Source organism: Typha latifolia, chromosome 14 (genome assembly GCF_019914945.1).
Source record: "Typha latifolia isolate L0001 chromosome 14, TyphaL0001v2, whole genome shotgun sequence".
In the NCBI taxonomy this organism is placed as follows: Eukaryota; Viridiplantae; Streptophyta; class Magnoliopsida; order Poales; family Typhaceae; genus Typha; species Typha latifolia.
In genome coordinates, this window is record NC_133099.1 from 6,802,579 (window position 1) to 6,824,783 (window position 22,205).

General features: G+C 36.5%; 1 protein-coding gene across 1 annotated transcript; it reads left to right on the forward strand.

Annotated features, from left to right (window-relative positions):
• Positions 1-201: 201 nt before the first annotated feature.
• Positions 202-12,043, forward strand: LOC140801510 (pentatricopeptide repeat-containing protein At4g16835, mitochondrial). Its single transcript, XM_073156687.1, has 3 exons — positions 202-2,591; positions 11,314-11,765; positions 11,856-12,043. The coding sequence occupies exon 1, from the start codon at positions 635-637 to the stop codon at positions 2,498-2,500; it is 1,866 nt and encodes a 621-aa protein (XP_073012788.1). The 5' UTR covers positions 202-634; the 3' UTR covers positions 2,501-2,591; positions 11,314-11,765; positions 11,856-12,043.
• Positions 12,044-22,205: the final 10,162 nt, after the last annotated feature.

The window sequence follows — 22,205 nt, forward strand, 5'->3', positions numbered from 1 at the left end:
TTAATGATTTTGCTATTCTAGTCAATATTTCTAAAATTTAACATATTTCAATACTTAGAGATTTTTCAACTAACTTATCATTCATTAAATGCATCGATACACTCTAACCATTCACAATAGCAAGTCAAAATTACTCATCTATAGACTTTATAAATGCGAGCTATGAACCGAAGTTTGCCAAAACACGTGCTTGCCCTTGATATTAGCACCAAAGCACCGTGGATTCCTTTCTCAATTGCACACCTCACCATCGGAAGGAATATTTATTAAAAGCAATTGCTGTCGTCTAAATGAGGAAGAAACATTTTCGGCCTCCTCCCACTCCTCTTTCGGTATCCTCCGTCGGCCTCGTCATCCTAGTCCTCCTTCGGCCTCCTCCTCGTTCGGCAAGCCGCCGTAGCCGCGTCCTCCTCCTCAACCTTCAGCATACTCCTCTCCATCGACCTTCTCCTCCTTCAACCCTACTCCTCCTCCATCGTCCTCTTCCTCCTCCTTCGGCAAGCCGCCACAGCCGCTTCCTCTTAACCCCACTAAACCCAATCTTATAAAGACAAATGGATGCTTCCCCCCTACTAATAATATAGTAGTTGAATAATTGGTTTGATGATAGCAGTCTTTGATCTTTGACCCATACATGTTTGTAGCTCTAATCCTGCGGAAAGTAGAACGAATCCATCTCCCTTCTATCTCCACAGCAATACCCACTCTCAACTCCTCCAACAAAGAGATCGCCGCCTACGTCAGCAATGACGACCTCGTGTCCGCGCTCAAGGTGTTCGACACAATGCCCATCCGCACCACGGTCTCCTGGAACTGCCTTCTCGCCTTCTACTCCAAGAAGCCTGGGAAACTGCTTGATGCACTCAACCTGTTCTACCAAATTCCCCAACCGGATGTTGTCTCATACAACACCCTTCTCTCCTGCCACTTCCTCAACGGGGACCTCAATGGAGCTCGTCGCCTCTTCTCGTTGATGCCCGTCAAGGACGTTGCCTCGTGGAACACCATGCTCTCTGGCTTATCCCGGAATGGTGCCATCCGCGATGCTCACGAGCTGTTCGCTGTGATGCCGGTGAAGAATTCAGTGTCTTGGAATGCCATGGTTTCTGGATTCGTGCAAATTGGAGATATGGATTCGGCTGAGGAGTATTTTAATCGAGCTGCTGATAAGAGTGATGTCATTTTGTGGACGACGATGGTTTCTGGGTACATGGATTCTTGGATGGTGGAGAAAGCGCAGGAAATGTTTGGGAGAATGCCGATTAGGAATTTGGTTTCATGGAATGCTATGGTTGCTGGGTACATAAGGAATGGGCAGTCAGAGGATGGGCTGAAGCTTTTTAAGAAGATGGTGGGAGATTCCAAAGTGTGGCCCAATCAGTCTACTTTGAGTAGTGCTCTGCTTGGTTGCAGCAATTTGTCTGCCCTGGGATTGGGAAAGCAGATCCATCAATTGGCACTGAAATCGCCGTTGATTCTCAGCGTGACTGTTGGTACTTCATTGGTGAGCATGTACTGTAAGTGCGGTGATTTGGAGGATGCATGCAAGCTATTCAGTGAGATGCACATGAAGGATGTCATTGCCTGGAATGCGATGATTTCTGGTTATGCTCAACATGGATATGGTGTGAAAGCTGTTCAATTGTTTGAGAAGTTGAAAAATGAGGGGATGAAGCCCAATTGGATTACTTTTGTTGCAGTTTTGTCAGCTTGCAACCATGCCGGGCTTCTTGAGTTTGGAATTCAGTGTTTTGAGTCAATGGAGAAGATTTACGGAGTTCAACACCGTCCAGACCACTATTCCTGCATGGTTGATCTTCTATGTCGAGCTGGTTCACTTGCGAAAGCAGTGCACTTGATCAAATCGATGCCCTTTAGACCACATGCTGCTGCTTATGGTACCTTACTGGGTGCTTGCAGGATTTATAAGAATTTGGAGTTTGCTGAGTTTGCAGCTCGAAAACTGATTGAGTTGGAGCCACAAAGTGCAGGGGCTTATGTCCAATTGGCCAATCTTTATGCGACTATGAATCAGTGGGCTGATGTCTCTAGAGTAAGGAGATGGATGAAGGAGAATGAAGTAGTGAAAATGCCTGGATATAGCTGGATTGAAGTCAGGGGTGTTGTGCATGAGTTCAGATCTAATGATAGAGTTCACTCTCAACTTAATTTAATTCATGAGAAATTGTCGAAGTTAGAGAAGAGGATGAAGGAAATGGGTTATATCCCTGATCTTGATTTTGCTTTGCATGATGTGGGGGAGGATCTGAAAAAGTTGATGCTGATGAGGCATAGTGAAAAGCTAGCCATTGCATTTGGGCTGATCAATACATCCCCAGGGACTACAATACGGGTGTTCAAGAACCTCAGGGTTTGTGGGGATTGCCACAATGCAGCCAAATTAATTTCCAAGATTGAGGAGCGGGATATCTTCCTACGGGACACTATTCGTTTCCATCATTTCAGAGATGGTGGTTGTTCTTGTGGAGATTACTGGTGATGAATATTAGCAGCGATGCTTAAGGGTTTTTAAACTTGGGAGTGTGCATATAGCACCACGACACACCTTATCCAGTGGATCTCCTTATTAGGTAACATAGTAGTCCATGAATCTTTTTGAATTTGAAACTATTTCCAGCATGCTGATAGAAAACTGGTGTTGAAGCTGAAACAACTCAGTTCAGGCAAAAACTGCAAAACTACATTGGAACACGGTTGGTTTAGAACTATATAAAAGACTTACTCATCAGGATAAGTCTGCCAAATATCATCTCTTTGGGCATCATTAAGCAGTACTTTTTTTTCATCTATATTAGTACATTAAGGTATACATAAAGAACACATGTAAGTGTAAATTTAGATGTTAATGTTTATGGAATTTAATCAATAAACATTACCTTTTAGTTTTCTATACAGATATATAATCTAAACTATATCAATGGATAATTCATATCAAATTGGAAAGAAGCATGTCGCTGAAGTCCTTATTTGTTAGTATCTTTTACTTATTTTGTTATATATATGCCTATACATACATATACGTGTATGTGTATATATATAACAATGGATAATTCATACCTCACTTGACCCCTTCAGTTAAGATTCCATTATCTATTTTCGTCCATAAGATGCCATGTGATAGTCATGTGATAATGAAATGGTCTAGATACCCTTCTATGCATGTGACAACTTAACATAGCTTTTTATAATGACCAAGATATCCTTAGATAGCTAATTAAAACCCTCTCTCCTTCTCCAATGATAGTTGATCCCAATTCCTACCATTTTCTCCCAAAGTCTACCGCATCCCACCCCATCCACCATCTTCTCCAATCTTTCCAACTTTCCACCTCTCATCTCCAATAAAAAGCTAATTTTTCGTTCTTCAAGCTCTAGCACCTTCAATCTTCTCTCTCTATTGGTATCATTAACCTCTCACCTTCATGTCATCTCTAATTCCTCCTAATGCGCTCACTATCACACCCGTCAAAGATTTGAAGATTTCTATTAAGTTCTCTATCACTTTCCTCTTTCCCACCACCTAAACTATCCTAAAAACTATTGAAGATCCAATATAAAGATATGGGCATAAAAAAATAATCTTTTGGGAGGAAGGAAGAAGAATATGATTCATATATTAGATAAGGAGAGATGTTGGGCGAAAGCAACTCTGACTGCCTCCTCCCTCCCATGACCAAGCTTGGGCTTGAATTCAATGAAGTTGGGCAGACCCATTGCTGTTGGAGGAGAAAGAAATAGGTTGAGCAAATTCATTACTACTAGAGGAGGAAAAAGATAGTTAGGGGCAATAAGGGAATTTAAAAAAATTAAAATATTTAATTTAGCTTGGCCATGTAACTATTCTGTCATTACAAGTGGATAGGTAATTTGGTTAATTCACTGATTTCGTTAACGACGTGTAATGAATACCTTCCTAACCCCACGATTACTCTGAGTCCAAATTTGAAGATAGAATTAGATTTTGATTCACGAGGAGAAAGTTAGGGTTATCGCGGATCTCTAAAATTAAAAAATAATTTGAGATCAAACGATTAGATGGTCGAGTGCTTTTGGAATTGAGATAGATTCGAAATAGAGAAAGAATCTATCGGGATGGATCATGAAAAAGGGAGGCCGAAGAGGCATAGCGATGAATGGCCTAGGGTTATTTCAAGGTGGTGGAGACGGCAATGGTGGAAATCAATGTAATTGATTGAGAAATGATAGAAAAGAAGTAGAGTTCTTCCTCAGAGTCAAGGGGTGCGGCCAAACAAGGCGGTAGGCAATAGTGGCCAACCTAGGTGGTGGCTAGGGCTTCCACGGCTTAGAGGTAGTCAAACAAGGAGAAAGAAAATGATTTTGTGAAAATAATTCAATAATCTAAGATGACTAACTAGGTGCACATCACATCTATTTATAGGTGGCTCTTTGACTCGACTAGACTTGGCCACAGGTTTGAACATGCTCGAGTATTATTGCTTAACATAAGCAAAATTACTTAATTGAAACACCTAAACTGAGATTTCTCGTCGTTAGGCATTCAAATGGTTTTGAGGGCGTTCGAACATCTAAATTAATTTTCTGGCTCTCGAGTAAATGCATTCGAATGGCCTTGAGGGCATTTGAATGCCTAATTAATTGGTTGATAGTTCATTATTAGAACCGATCAAAGAAGTCTTCCATACTTCATGGGACAGCGGATCTCAGCATAGTAAAGAGGGGTCATAAAGTTACTGGGGTATGATTACGAAATTGAACACAAGAAGGGCGGAAAATATAGCGGTGAACGCGCTATCGTCCCAACTCGATACTATTGAGCTTGCAGCATACTCTAATCCTTTATTTCCATTCCTTAAGGAGTTGAGACATGCAAATGCATTTGACCTAGATGAAGTCTATAGAAATATCTTTCCAAACTCGCTCCGGCATTAGTAAGGGTTGGAGAAGTCCAACTGGTTTCAACGTCTCTAATTTTGCTCGTTGGCACGTCTCGCACTGCACCCCTTCATATGAGCCCATACATCCTTCCGCATTCTAGGCCAGTTATAGCTCTGGAGTATTGTGGACGTGGTTAAGCACCCGAGACTGCAACGAAGCAACCGCGAGCACTCGAATGCACCCATAGTCCAATAGGATGCTGTATCGGTCCTCTAGCTCTAGATGGTTCTTTGGATCTCTTGCTATCTCTTGCAAGAGACCTTTAATGCTTGGGCCAGCCACACTTGCTCTTTCAACTCCTTGAGGAAGGGAAAAATAGGGGTTGAATAGGCAGCAAGTTCAGCCCTATCAGTTTGGCACCATAGCATGTTCGCCACTTGATTCTTCACGCCTTTCTTGTATTGTAGATCATAATCGTACCCTAAGAGTTTGGTCACCCATCGCTAATATGTCGGGGGTGTGTATTCGTTGACTCATAAAGTAAAAGAGGCTCCTCTGATCCGTGTGGACGATGAAGCGACACCCATCAAGTATGACCTCCATTTGATAATGGCATGGATAATAGCCAATATTTTCCTTTCGTATGTTGAGAATTATTGTGATCTTTCGAACAATGCTTTGCTCATGAACGATATAGGTCGGCCCCCCTAAATAAGAATAACATCTATTCCAACTCCCAATGCATCACATTCAATCACAAAGCCCTTGGTGAAGTCATCACATTCACACCTTCCTAACCCCATGATTACTGCAAGTCTAAATCTGAAGACGGAATTGGATTCTCACTCATGAGCATAAAGTTAAAGGTTATCGCGGATTTCCAAAGTTTAGAGTAATTGGAGATCAAACGGGTAGATGGTTGAGTACTTTTGGGATTGAGATAAATTTGGAATGGAGAACGAATTTACCGGGATGGATCGTGGAAATAGGAGGTTGAAGAGGCGTGGTGGTGAACGGCTTAGGGTTATGGCAAGGTGATGGAGATGGTAATAGTGGAAATCAATGTAATCAGTCGAGAAGTGATAGAAAAGAAGTAGAGCTATTTCCTAGAGTTAAGGGAGTGCGGCCAGACAAAGAGGTAGTGATGCAAAACGTGGTGGAGAAAGATGAAAGAGGAAAATAAGAAGGCAAGAAATGGGGTTTCACACCTCCACCCTAAGAAATAGTTTCACACCAAAATTCTCTAGAGAGCAAAATCACATAAATTTTCATTAGCCTCCAAAGAAAATACAACGGGTCTATATATAGACCTATAATGGAATTAAGCAAAAAACACATTACATAAGAAATAAACAAAAGATACCTTAAATAAATCAAAATCAGAACCAGATCCCTATAGGAGGGATCATCAACTGTCGGCGCCTCTTGCGCTGGTACACACGCCATCAAGTCTTATCAGTGATGTCTGCATCATTCTCCTCGAGTGGGAGAGAATTCGACTCCGTCGAGTGTGCTGCTCTGCTGCTCTTATACTATAAAGTATCAGGGTGATGCACCTTCAAACCGTGGCGATCAAGCCACGTGTCATCAGATGTAGAACATCCTTTCCAACGTACTAGATATCGTTAATCTCATCATCTAAAATTTTATCAATTTCATCTGCTGTGTTAGATAGAAAATTAGGAAGTGGAGGTAAATAGGGCCTCTCATAAACAAGCTCATTGGTAGGCTCAGTATCTAGTGGGTTATTTGGGGTAAAATTTGGACTTTTATAAGCTACTAGATCCTCAATATTAAAAGTAAAACTGATGCTGAAATTACTAAAGAGATTTAGAACATAAGCATTATCATTAATTTTCTTGAGAATTTTAAAAGGTCCGGCACTTCGTGCATGCAACTTTTTGATAGTTCCAGGTGGGAACCGTTCCGAACATATCTCGACCATCACAAAGTCTCCAACATTAAATTCTTTGAATCTCCTTCTTAGATCAGCTCGAATTTTATAATTAGTATTATTTTGAGCAATTCTGTTACTGATTCTTTATGCAAATCATGAATATGGATGCAAATGCAGATGTAGACTCAGACAACCTTTGATAATGGGACATAGGAATGAGATCTATAGGTTGTCTAGGTTTGTAACCATATATTATCTCAGTTGGACTTAGACCTATTGATCTATTAACAGAATTATTATATGCAAATTCAGCAGTTGACAGTTTTTGATCCCAGTCTCTTAGATTCTCGTCGACAAGAGTTCTCAGTAGGTTACCTAAGCTCCTATTGACTACTTCAGTTTGCCCATCAGTTTGTGGGTGAAAAACGGTTGAATACTGAAACTTGGTTCCCATCTAATGCCATAGGGTTTTCTAAAAATAGCTAGTGAATTTCACATCCCTATTTGATACAAGTTTCTAGTAGTCCGTGCAGCTTAACGATTTCATCAAAATAGATTTTAGCAACTCGAGAGGCGTCAAAAGTTTAAAAACAGGGTATAAAGTGAGCCGTCTTTAAAAATCGATCCACCACCACAAGAACGGAACCATGCTTTCGAATGGTCTTTGGAAGTAAGTCCAAGTATGAAGTCCATACTAACATCTTGCTAAGGACAATTAGGAATAGATAAAGGCGTGTACAATCCTGTATTTTGCTTTTGCTGCTTAGCGAGTTGACATGCATGACATCAACTAACAAGTCTCATAACATCTCTCTTTAAGCTTAGCCAGAAAAATCGATGTTCTGTAGCTTCAATAGTTTTCGCATGCCCAAAATGTCCAGCTAAACCCCAGCATGCAATTCCCAAATTAAAAATTCCCTTAACGAGGTGCTGGGAATGCATAACTTTCGAGACTTAAATAGATAGCCATCCTGCAAGATGAAACCATCTATTTCTTGAGTCGCTCCATCGCTTAATAAATTGTAAACTTTATGAAAATCCAGACATGATTCATAATCAGTTTTGATTTTATCAAACCCTATTAGTTGTGCATTCATCCTTGAAAGAAGAATCATGCGACGACTTAGTGCATCAGCCGCTTTGTTGTCTGCTCCAGACTTGTGTCGCAAGGTGTACGTATAGTCCTGGAGAAATTTAACCCACCTGCCATGTCTAGCGTTAAGCTTCTTCTAGGAGTTAAGGTAATGAAGCGCTTCATGGTCAGAGAAGATTACGTATTCTTGAGGAAGCAAATAATGTCTTTAGTGGCGAAGAGATTGAACCACAGCATAAAATTCTTTATCGTAAGTGGTATACCGTTGTTTAGTTTCATTCAGCTTTTCACTAAAGTAGGTAATCGGATGACCTTCTTGGATCAGGATTCCTTCTATACCAACTCCAGAAGCGTCACAAGTGACCTCAAAACTTTAGTAAAATTGGGGAGTCGCATGACAGGGGCTTCCACCATTTTTTTTTATTTCAGTGAAAGCTTTAGTGGCACTTGCTGACCACTCAAATTCACCTTTCTTGAGGCATTCTGTTATCGGAGCTGTAATGGTACTAAACCCCCTGATAAACCGACGATAGAAGGTAGCAAGTCCATGAAAACTTCTCACATCTCTTATGGTACGGAGTTCATGCCATTCATTAATAGCTTTGACCTTATCAGGGTCAGCAGACACTCCTTCAGATGAAATAATGAAATTCAAGAAAACAACTTTGTTTGTCGAAAGGTATAGCGGCAGACTTGACGAAGATGATCTATATGTTGCTCCTGAGATCGACTATAGATAAGGATGTCATCAAAGTATACGACTAAAAATTGTCCCATAAAAGGCCGTAATATTTGAGTCATCACTCTCATGAAAATACTCGGAGCATTAGTTAAGCCAAAAAACATAACCGTCCATTCATATAACCCATCTTTTGTTTTAAACGCAGTCTTCCATTCATCGTCAGGGCGTATACGAATTTGGTGATAGCCACTTTTTAAATCTATCTTTGAAAAGATCGTGGTGCCTGCCATCATGTCCAGCATGTCATCCAAACGAAGGATGGGAAAACGGTATTTTACCGTTATTCGATTAATGGCGCGGCTGTCGACGCATATGCGCCAGGTTCCATCTTTCTTTGGCGTTAACAATGTGGGAACTGCGCAAAGACTTAAGCTTTCTTTCAAAAAGCCTTTTCTCAATAACTCGTCAACTTGCCGTTTGAGTTCAGCATGTTCAGTTCGGTTAAGTCTATAATGAGGCAAGTTAGGAAGAGATGCACTGCACCCAGGACGAAATCGATAGCACGTTGAATATCTCTCATTGGTGGCAATTCATCCGAGAGATCCTCTAGAAAGACATCTGAGAATTCCTCAATCACAGCAGTGGTTTCAAAAGGAATCGATTCATTAGGCTCATTCAGAATTTCTCGAGCAGCAAGAATTAGAATAGGAGTTCCTTTACTCATCTTGCGTTCAATGCTCCTCGCACTAATCAAGCTAACTTTACTGATAGAGTGGATGGGATTAGACTTTTTTTCCATCTTACCACTTTTAGGCTGCGGAAGAATTTTGATCTTCTTACCCTCGTGTTTAAACATGCAGATATTTGAACGACCATAAATATGCACATCATTATCAAATAGCCAATGATTTCCAAGGATAATTTGACCCATATCCATGGTCAATACATTGCACCAGATTCTATCCTTATAAGTCATGAATTCAATTGGAACCAAACAACACTCTTTTATTTCAAGCGTGGTTGAATTGATCCATGAAACCTTGTAAGGATTAGGATGGAAAACTGCTCTTAGGTTTAGTTTTGAAATAATGGTGGAGGACACGACATTTATACAGCTCCCATTATCCACAATTACTTTACAAATTTTGCCTCCAATTTTTGTGAACGTGTGAAAAATGGAGCTACGCCTCCAATCATCATTGACTTTAGGTTGAGAGAGGGCACATCTAACATGTAACCATGTGGAGCCTATGTGCCTCAGGCATTCTAGGGTTGTTTCTTCCTCTTCGTCTTCAAAATCTCTTCTTCACTGTCTACATAGTGAACATATCCATCAAAGTCTTGTTCAGAGTCTTTTTCGAAGGGTTCCTTAATTAAACTTATTTTATACAGGCTCGCATAATTTGTAGCAACATATCCATAGCCTTAACATTTATAGCATTTGACCCGAGGATTAATCTTAGAAAAGTCTTTTTCGTCGCTCTTACCTTTGTATTCTATCTTGGATTGTGAAAGGGCTAGGGGTAGATCAATTAAAAGATTTATTGGTAGATTTGGCTTAATGAGGACCTGTGGAGGATTTATGAATTTGAGGTGGGAGATATTTGTGTTTTAGCTCATTTTTCATATCAACCCAAATTTTAATTGGAAGCTCACCCCTAATTTCACGAAGACTCTCAACGTTGGTCCAGTATTGATTTGCTTGCCTAGTCAATTTCATAGCAGCAAACCTGACCTTTCGGATTTTCGACATATTATACAATTTAAAGTAACGGTCCATGTCTTTGATCCAGTCCAAGAAGTACTGCGGATATAAGCGATCATCAAACATCGGAGCATCAACTTTAATGCTTTGAAAGTACCGTTCATTAGGATCTCGCTCATTCCCTTGAAAGTGTTGACGAGGTAAAGGAGTGGGAGATTCACCACGTTCAAGGTCAAGGCAGTAATTATTTTGAGGAGCAGTGTGCTCATGGGGTCTTTCTACCCTATGTAGTCGTTCATCGGTCACCCGTTGATACCCAAGCAAAGTATCCTGAGTATCTCTGACTTGTTGAGCTAAGGTACCTAGTTGACCCATAATATCGTCGAGCTTTTTAATAAGTTCGGGATCCATACTGCTACTGCTGGACTCACTAGAATCACTGAGGAGATAAGCCTTACCTCTACGTGTTGGCATACACTAATATGCAATGAATGGATTAGGTATTGCTTTATTTTTATTTTATGCTTGCTAATTTAAACAAAATAAATAGTGTTCTAACCTAATGGAATGCAGACGTCTCTTAAATTTAATCCAAATACAAATGTCTTGGTCTAAATGATATGAGATGATATGCTATGCTATGCAGTCAAGAAAATCTTAAAAATAAATACTTAATTAAATTTAGATTTTCTATTCAGGAGATTCAAAGACTAATGTCAAGATTTAATGGTTTTTAAACAAAAGTCACATTTAATAAATGTCAAGCCCTTTAAGTTTCTTTCCAAAAATTAACATAATACTAATATTCTATTGGACATAGTTCAACTCTTAATATCAGGACTAAAGCATATAAGGTTTCTATGTAATCTCTCCCTCACTATATGTGGACAACAAGAACTGATAAAAGTTTAGAGATGATACAAGAAAAGAATGGCCCAAAAATATTTAATACGATGAAAAGAGCATGGACCTGACCATCTGAAAAAAAAATTAAAATTTAATTATTTGCTTTTCACCCTTCTTTTTCCTCTCTTCGTCCACAAAATCTTGTGGTACAGGTCCCTTCCGTCAGCACCAATGAATGGTCAGTAGCAATGTCGGCGACGTCGGTAGCAAGGCCTGAGACAATGGAGAGATTGGACGGTCCGGTGGTGATGGTCGCAGTAAGCTACGGCAGGGAACGAGGCACGACGATCACTCCCTCTGGCAGTAGCGATAAATGTCATTTAAGGTAACGGGAGATCAAGGCACAGGCGTCGGCGTCGTCAATAACGGCTGTAGGTGTCAAAAGGAACAGCATCGTCGGTGAAGAATGTAGCCGTCGGAGGTGGAGAAGGTGGGCGTCGCTGTCAAGAAGCCCTGGTAGCCGTGTCATCGGTGGAAGGCGTCGCAGTTGTTGGGTGGAGCAAACAGGCCGAGGCAGTGTCGTTGTGGAGCAATGGCGTCGAGGCGGCGTCGTTGGGTGGAGCGACAGTGTCGGGTGGCGTCATCGGGGCGTGTAACAAACTCTGTATCTTTCTGTTACATAAACCAGGATTTCTTTTATGTAATTATGTCTGCAGCGTGTAACGAACTCTGTATCTTTGTGTTACTTTTGAAGGTGCATGAACTGTCATGGCTGTACAACAAAGTAGAGATTGTCACAGAATCTACTATTCAAAATTTGTTCAACTAGGCAAGTAAGATGCACAGTAAATTGTGTAATTAAGTTTCTATGTTGGAAGCCTTGAGTGTGGATAGACATATACCATGCCCCATAATTTGTGACTGATAAATATTTGTTTTCCATTCAGGGGATAGAGACCTCAAGGTTGGTAGAATAGGAAGGAATACAGGCACAACATTTATTTTTAGGTACTTGTGTGAATCATTTTCTGTTTTACATACCTTTATTTATATCACTTGAAGAACCAAACTAATGTTTTACAGCTTCTGTAGAAGATCTATTTGTGAAAGGCTTGAACACATCCATAGAGGTTCCCATCTCTTAATAAGGCAGCCAATACATTGAACAAGTTATGGACATGTTTGAGCTTGAGTCTACTTCTTTATTGTAGCAAGAAAAATGTTTGGTACTTTGTATAATGTGAAATGCTATATTCCTAAGTGTGGGAAATAGTGTTCAATGCAGAAAACAAGTTCAAGAATTATGGGAACTGCATGCAAATTTTGTTACTTAATTTGTTGACCGCTAAGCATCTGGAAAGAAGACATGGACATTAAGAATACGTAGATCTCCTACATTTGTTTAGTCTGACCAACTTTCTCTCTTTGATTCAAAGAGCCAAGAATTGCAGAAAGGTGATGGGTCGAAGTTTCTCAGTTCCGGTTGGTTTCAATTTTGACTCCTAGAAGAAACATTGACATTGTGGCTGAAATGAATCAGTTTCAGTTGAGAGCAGTTCAAAGCCAAGGTCAATGCCAGCAATCTTGTTGGGTTCGGCCATGAGTTTCGGCCTTTGGTTCTTAAATAAGTTTGGATGAAAATTGTTCCCTATCGGCTAAGATTTCAAACAATTGGAACTCTTGGCTTGGCAACTTTTGGATCAAAGAAATAGTAAGTGTGCATATGAGCTAATATTGTATATATATATGTATATGTATGCCTATGTGCACATTTATATGTTCATATAAGTAGTTTGTTAACTAAGGCTTTGTTCACATCCAGATTAGGGAAGAATAGGAATATCAAAAGCTAATTTGTTATTACTAAAATGAGGGTTTTATTATAGGAATAATTATTTCTATATTTATTTATATTTTATAATAAGAGTGTAATAATTACTTATGATATGATATAAAGTGAAAGTAAAAAATTAAAATATTATTAAAATATCTGTCGAAATAGATTGATGATTTAATATAAAATAGATTGATGGGATAGAGAAAGGATAACTAAGTATGCAGGTATGCAATGTAAGTATGCAATGCTAAAATAAGTGTGCAATACTAATAGAGTTGCATGCTATCATGCTAAGGTAGGTGTGCAATTATTAATAACTAAGTATGCAGAGTTAAGGTAAGTGTGCAATGCCAACAGAGTTGCAATGCTATCATGCTAAGGTAGGTGTGCAATTATTAAAAACTATGCAGTGTTAAAGTAAGTGTGCAATGCCAAAAGTATTGCATTTGTCAACTAAATATGCAATACAAGGGTGTTCGGTATACAAATATTTTTCATACTGTACAAATATTATGATAAATATTATAGTATTATATAGTATAAATAAATAAATTTTAATCTAGATGGAAAATATTTTTTTATTTTAGCGTAAAACATGAGATTACTAATAATATTATATTAATTTTTTCCCAAATTTCTTATTTTATTGTTTAAAGAAAAAATATTTAGTTAAGTTACTGCATAGTTTAAATAGTAAATATATTATTTTATCTATGAGTAAATATTTATTTCAATAAAATATTTGTTATTAATATTATATTTTTGATATTATTAGTACATATAAAAATTATTTTAATAATAATAATTTATAAAAAAATATTATATCAATTAAATACTATATTCTTAAGAATTTTAGAATATTTATATTTAAGTATTTGCAATAATAATATTTAATAATAATAATACTTTTTAAAATGTGCTTATTTTTATGAATATTAAATTATTGACATTTATGCTGCTTAAGTTGAATTTATTTATTTAATGTAAAACGAAAAAAAATATGATAAGAAAAGATACAGAGTAAAAAAGGGTAATAAATTATGATAAGATGTTTAAAAGAGTAATATGAGTAATAAATTATAATAATATATTTAAGAGATGTTGTAGTTAAATTAAGAGTAAATTAGTAATTAGGTTAGCGTGTAGTATAATTTATAATTTTGATAAATAGTATTTATATTTTAGAATATCGCTATTATGATGCTTAACGGTTATTAAGAGGTTGTATTTTGGAATAAAAGATTTATGTTATTACTGAAGTGAACGCAGGCTAAGGGAATGATAAAAAAAAAACACTTGGTCCTTAAGGCTTTAGTATGAAATTCTATCATAAGTTTTAACATTTAATTAAAAATGATTTGATCAACATTTTTCAAGAGTTGTATAAATGGAAAGTGTAACAACTTATCCTTAAAAAAAAAAAGGAAATTCTGTACGGCACGACGTGGCCGGCCACACCACGCACTCCGAACCGCTGGCCCGGCCTGGCGATGGGCCGGTGCTGCAGCCGTAGTGCCGACATCCCCACCCGTCTCCCTCTCTCCTCTATTAAATTTCTCTCTCTCTCTCTCTCTCAAACTCTCTTTCTCTCTCTCTCTCACTGTTACTGCCGCTGCTGTCACCGGTGGCTAAGCTCTTCTTTTCCTCTCTCACCTCTCCTCCATTCTCTCTCTCTCTCTAGTTCACCGGAACTAAGCCATCGGCAAGAGGCCGGCCAGCAGTGGTTGAATCCCTTCCCCGCCAACTCAGTCCCCTCCTCTCTTTCTCTTCTTCTTCTCTTCTTCTTCTTATTCTTTCTTCTTCCTTCTTCCTTTCTTCTGTTTCTGCAATAGTGCTGGGCTCGGCCCAACACTAATGACATTGCTTTTATTATTTATTTTATTTTATGTTTGTTTATTTATTTAGTTAGGTATTGCTTTCTTAATTAATGCAGATTAATTATTTAGGCATTAATTATGTTCATAATAATATATATTCTTTAACATGATGATTATTAATTATAATTTGTATAATTAATGATTAATTAGGTTATAACTATTACGCATAAATATAGGTAATATCTATATTTATTTATTTATTTATTTATATTAGATTTATGTACTAATATTCATAGTATATGCATTTTAAATAATTTTAACAATTTATTATATACTATTGTGTGTAGAATAAGATATTAGTCTTATTTATTTATTTATTATTTGCATAATTAAGTAAGTACTATATAATTTCTGATTAATCAAGATAGAGTAAGAATTATAAAATTTATTATAAAATAGATCTTATCTATAGTTATATCTTATTTATAATTATATATTTAGAATATTTTAAATAAAAAGAAACAAACATTTCTCTTTATGTTATAACTAGCATTTTATGATAATAGTATAATAATAGTGTTTGAATCGTATCTATAATATAGATCTAGTTATGTAATTAAAAATAAAAAAAATGATTCTAAACCTAATAAACCTTTATATTTTACTTGAATTAATTATAATTAGATAAACGATTAACTTCATGCTATTTAAATATTTTTAGATCCCAAATCCCCTTATGTGAGACCCCATGGACTCTATCGATGAGTTGACGTTTGATTGACGGATGCGAGGGATACGTGGTTCGGATCTTCTAATCAGACATGAGTAGTCTTATCCCCTAGACGTCTTTCTCAATTTATATTATATTATATATTATGTACATGCATGTTTTGGCCTCCAACATGATTATATGACTTTATCTAGAGATGACTATAGTCAAGCATACTTTTATCATGCATGTAATGATGATAAATATAAATAATTAGAGATGATTATACTGTTATAATTTTATGTCTAGTTGATATGTAGCATGGGTATGCATGTGTTGACTACATGTTTGGAGACTACATTGCATCATTTTTTTTATTTTTATTTTATCTAAATTTCTATTATGCATTGACATGTTACCGTATTGACTTGTTATCGTATTAGATATATACATATGATATGTCATTTAGAAGGAAAGAATGAAATGTGATTGATAGGATAGTTAATCAAAAGCGTGAGGATATGTCATTTAGAAGGAAAGAATGAAATGTGATTGATAGGATAGTTGATCAAAAGCGTGAGGATACCCGAGTGGGCGTGAGGGTTAGGGCATGCTTGGAGATGATTGATCGCTCGACATAGTCACGATCCTGTTGGCCTTACTTTCGAGGTCATTAGTCTCGTGCGCAGGCAGACATTCGGACACATGTCGTTCGCTAGGGCATATGTGGCGAGCTATCCTCACAAGGGTTCTATCAGTTAGGAAGGGTGCCCGGTCTGGATGGATATTGATACCCCAGTGGATGGCGAGGTATGGTTATATTTGAGATATTATTGTGGTTGGCGAGGTATGGTTATATTTGAGATACTATTGCGAGTGGCGGAGTATGCTCTGAGCCTTCGGACATGATGTTAAGATCGAGTACTAGGTATTGACTATAACAACCCAAACCGAAAAATAAAATAAAATAAAATAAAATAAAATAAAAAATTTGGGACGACGTGGCCGGCTACACTATGGCTTGCATGCCCCTCCTCCATCGCCTTCCGTCTCTCTCTTTAAATCTCTCTCTCGGTGTCACACTCTCACTCTATTCTCTCTCTACTCTCTCTCGCACTCTTTCCTTTCCTTGTTGCCGACGTCGGCCCGCCGCCACCTTCCCGAAGCCGTCGCCGCCGGTGAGATCCCTCATTCTCCCCCCTCTCTTTCCTTTTCTTCCTCTCTCTCTCTCTCTCTCTCTCTCTCTCTCTTGCCCGAGCTCGGGCTCGTTGAAGCCGAGCCGCCAGTGAGAGGCCGGTCGCTGGCTGGCTAGCAGCGGTCGGTGCCCTCCTCGCCAGCCCGGGTCCACAACCTCCTCTCTTTCTACTCTTTCTCTTCTCCTCCTCCTCCTCTTCTTCTTCTTCTTCTTCTTCTTTCTTTCTTTCTTTCTTTCTTTCTTTTTTTTTCTTCTTCTTCCTCAGCTCCTTCTCCTTCTTTCTGCACAGTGTTGGGCCGAGCCCAGCACTGATGGTAGTTTTAATTAATTAATTATTTATTTATTTTATTTATGTTATTTATTTAGGTATTTTTCTTCTTAATTAATACAAATAGATTATTTAGACATTATTAATAATATTATATATTCTTCAATATAATTTTATTAATGATAATTTTTATAATTGATGATTAATTAGGTATAAATATAGGTAATACTTATATTTATTTATTTATATATCTATTAGATTAATAGATAGATTTGTAAATTATAATTATTAGATTTATATTCTAATACCCTCATCATATATATTTTAAGTATTTCTATTAATTTTATGATTATTCTGCAACAAATAAAATGCTAAGTTTATTTAGTTATTTATTTATTATTTTATCAAGTAAAGACTGCATTGTCCCTAATTAATCAAGATAGTGTATGAATTAGAAAATTAATTATAATTAGACCTTGTCTATACTTATTTACCTTTTTATTTTATTTTATTTTATAATTATATATTTAGAAATACTCTCATATAAAAGAAAACAGACCTCTTCTCCTTATGTTATAACTAACATTTTATAATAATAATATAATTATAGTATTTGAATCGTATCTATATTATATTCTAATTGAATTAAATCTAATTAGATAAATGGCTAACATCATACTACCTAAATATTTTCAGATCCCGAACCCCCTTATATGAAACCTTGTGGACACTGACGATGAGTTGATGTTTGACTGACGGATGTGAAAGATACATAGTTATGTCTTCTGATCAGACATTGAGTAGTCTTATCTCCTAAACGCCTTTATCAAATTAGCATATATTATATCTTATGTACACGCATGTTTTGGCCTCCAGCATGATTATATGACTTTATATAGAGATGATTTCAGTCAAGCATATTTTATCATGCATTTGATTAGGCTGATATGAGATATGAGTATATTGGTGATATATAGAGATGATTATATTGTTATGATTTTATGTCGGGATGATCTCTATCATGAGTATACATGTGATAGACTAGCAAAAGTATACATGTGTTAGATACATGGTTAGAGTCGACATTGCATCATTTTTCTCTTGGCTTCTTTACCACCTAAATTCCTGAGTTGCATGATCTATTGTAGTACTGGATATATGCATATGATTTATCATGTATAGGAAATCATAAAAGTACATGTGTATGTGATGTGATGTGATATGATGTGATGGCTGGAACGGTATCTGGTCCGGACTGGTACTGTACATACTCTTAGCGTATGGCAGAGTATAGTGATGGCTGATGGTTGTACTCTTAGCGTATGACAGGGTACAACTATCATTGATATACCCTTAGCATATGGCAAGGTATGATTACTTTCTTCTGAGATACCCTTAGCGTATGGCAGGGTATAATTTATCTATAAAGATACCCTTAGTGTATGACATGGTATAATTTATCTACAGAGATACTCTTAGCGTATGACAGGGTATACTGTGAGCTTGTGACATGATGTGTATTGAGTTTGGGGCCGAGTACCGTAGTCCAGCATGTTGGATGATATTCAAAGTTGAGACGGATGATTGTGATAGTGAGAGATATGTAGATTATATCTGGCTCTGACATAAACAATTATCTAGTGGTTGGCATGCAGCATGCATCATCATTGATGTGACTAGTATCATTGGATCAAAATTGTTATACATGATATGTTGTTATATTCGGTGATGTTATATGGTAATTTTATCATGTGATATATTTTTGGTTGAGGATTTATATATACATGCTCATACATGGCATCATGCTGCTTTCTGATTCATATTATTCAATACATGATTTACTCTTTGTTTGACATCACTGATTTAGGATAAGGTCTATTCACTGAGCCTTTTGCTCATGACTCTCTTTATTTCTTTTCTAACCCCCACAGATAATATGGTACGTGATACCGATTCGAGATATTCTGAGGAGATATTTTAGAAAGATGAGATGAGCTATAGACGCGAGATGGTATAGAAGATAGTTTAATCAGATATTGAATTGTATCATTATTTTATATTTGTACTTCATTGTATAGACGATAATTGATATAATACATGTCATATTATAGTGTACTCTTGTATCAATTGTCTAGTTGTACCTTGATGGTTTGTTGTGGCCTGTGTGGGTTCAGCTAGATTAATTAGTGGTCTAGTGTATATTATTGTGGACTTAGATATTCACATGTTAACATGTTTATTTGGTTTATAGTATACTTTATTTGGTGTTGGATTATGTTAGCAGGTAGTATTTGATAATGTCATGATTGTATGTGAACAGGAGAGTATCTGTGCGTGACGGGCCCCGCCCGACCTATCGCGTGCGCCGCGCTTGCCGTGTGGGCGCGTGGGCGTGCATGTGCCCGTGCCGGGCGGGGGCGTTACATTGACTATGCACAGTGGTCTAGTATGATGATGACATATAGAGTGGACATTGATGACTGAAATGTTGAGAAATGCATATGATTTCATTATCATCTGATTATCTGATTATTAAGTAGTCAATATATATCATATATAATTGCATTTGATATCATAACATCGTCATGATCAGTATACATCATGTGTCATATTTGAGAGAGAGTTATGATGATACTATGGCATAGAGATTTGTTTACTTATTATTGATGATTATATATTTTTATCAATTATGACATGTTATCTACAATTCAATTATATATCATTGATGTTACATTCATACTCTCATTCATAACATAATGCTCTTTCTGATTCATATTATCTAGTACATGATTTATTTTTTGTTTGGCATCACTGATTCAGGGTAAGGTCTATTCACTTAGCCTTTTGCTCATGACTTTTTTTATTTTTTTTCTAACCCCTTCAGATATATGGTACATGATAGCGACTTGAGATATCTTGAGAAAATATTTTAGAGCGATGATGAGGTGAGCTATAGATGTGAAATAGTATAGATAATAGTTTATATAGAAATTGAGTTGTATTAGTATTTGATATTCGTACACCTTTGTATTAGATAATGATTTGTATAATACAGATCGAATCATAGTGTACTTTTATATTAATTATTTTAGTTGTATCTTGGTGGTTTATCGTGGCTTGTGTAGGTTCTGCCAGATTATATCGTAGTCTAGTATATATTATTGTGCACTTGGATATTCATATATTAATAGATTTATTTAGGTAATAATTATTTATTTGGCGATGAATTATGTGAGCATAGATATGTTAATAGATTTTATTTGATGATATTATAATTATATATGCACAGAAATGTATCTGTGCGTGAAGGGCCCTGCCCGATTTGTCGCGTGCATCGCGTGCCGTGTGGGCGCATGGGCGTCCATGTGCTTACGCTGGGCTGGGGCGTTATAAAAAGAGTTATTACATAAGTAAAATTATGCTATGTTGGTCTTGATTCTAGTCAGTGTCGACTGGTTTTCTTGCCATGCTGATAAATGAGAACCTTGGCAAGTATTTCAAATATAAATGGGCTATTAAATGGGCTGGGTGACGATGTGACAAATCATAGGATAATAAATTTGCAATATGCAGATGACACTATTATTTTTCCTTAAGGATGAGAAAGAAATAGAGGTTTTGAAGTTTATACTATATTGTTTTGAAGCTATTTCAGTGTTGAAGATCAATTTTGAGAAATGCTCTCTTGTTTATACGGGCCCAAATCCTAAGAAAGGAAATATGCTAGCTCATATTTTGAATTGTAGAGTGGAGAGGCTCCCTATTAAATATTTGAGCTTATAATTAAATCATTGTTAGCTCAGAAAATATAATTAGATGCCTATTATAGATAAATTGAGAAAAAACTAATCAGGTAGAAAGGGAAACATCTCTCATTGGAAGGATCACATTAATTAATTTAGTAATGAGTTCCATTCCTTTTTCCTACCTCTTTTTTTTAATCTACCAGTATGGGTGAAAATTAAAATTAATACGCTGAGAAAGAGCTTCCTTTGGAAAGGGTCAACTAATGATAAGAAAAGCTAACTAGAAATTAATTTATATGATATAAGATTTTGATAGTTTAGGTGTTACTAATCTTACTAATATGAATAGGGTTTACTAGCTAAGTGGTGGTGGAGACTTCTAAATTCTGACAGCCATCTTTGGGCAGAGGTGGTTAGACAAAGATATTATAGGCATACGAATGTTGAGGCATTTCATATTGCAAGCTCTGCATGTGTGTCCCCATTTTGGAAGTCTTGCAAACGAGTAAGATTTTTAAAATTGGGATAAATTAGAGTGTAAGAGTGGGAACAATGTAAAGTTCTGGACTGATATTTGGCTAAAGAGGTGTAGTCTTACCACAAAATCTCCATATTTGTATGAGATTATTTAGAACGTCAATGTCCTATTAAGAAAAGTTTGAGATAACAATACATGAAATTTATAATACAAAAGACAATTATTCAAATAATTAAGAAAAGAGGAGAAAGAATGAGGATACTGGTTAAAATAAGTGGTATTACAATGCCTGTGAATTTGATGCTCCAAATTGGTGATTTATTAGTAATAGTTTTTACACTATTAGATAACTACCAATTTATAAATAATAGAGAAGTCATACAAAAGACTACTAATGATATGGAAATCAAAGATCTCACCGACAGTGTAGGCTTTTCTTTGGCCGAACTGTCCAAAATCCTAACTATGGATAATTTGCTAAAGAGAGGATGGACTCTTAGTGCTACTTGTGTTATTTTTGTTCTAAAGATGACTTAATTGATAATTTGTTTTTGAAATGCTGGTATGCAAAGATTATGCTAAATGATACCAGAAAGGTTCAAGAACAATCCTAAATACGTGAATAATTGGTTTGTTGGGGAGAAAATTTTGCCAAATAAAGTTGATAAGAGTTAGGAAAAATAAAAAACCCCTATTTTATGGACATTTTGTAGTTCTAACTTTACTTTTTTATTTTTATTTTTAAATCTTTGCCACTTTAGGAAAAACTATTTAACACCCCTAGTTGATGTAACAATGCCCTAAAGTTACCATATTACAAATTAAGTTACTACTTAGTTTAGTAAAAAACTTTTGCTGAGATAGCAGTTTGAATACCGATTGATATAAAAATAAATTAAAATTAAAAAAAATTATATAATAGTGATGGCAAAAGTAACTATTATTTATGAGTATGCATGAGTTAGCGTGAGGTAAGTTAAAATTAACCTAAGATGTTAAAACGTAGATTTTGTAAAAAGTGGACACTTTTTAACCATAATAAATCAATAAGGTA

Coding starts and splice junctions, on each gene's coding strand:
- LOC140801510 (XM_073156687.1), top strand. CDS start 635: ATGTTTGTAGCTCTAATCCTGCGGAAAGTAGAACGAATCCATCTCCCT.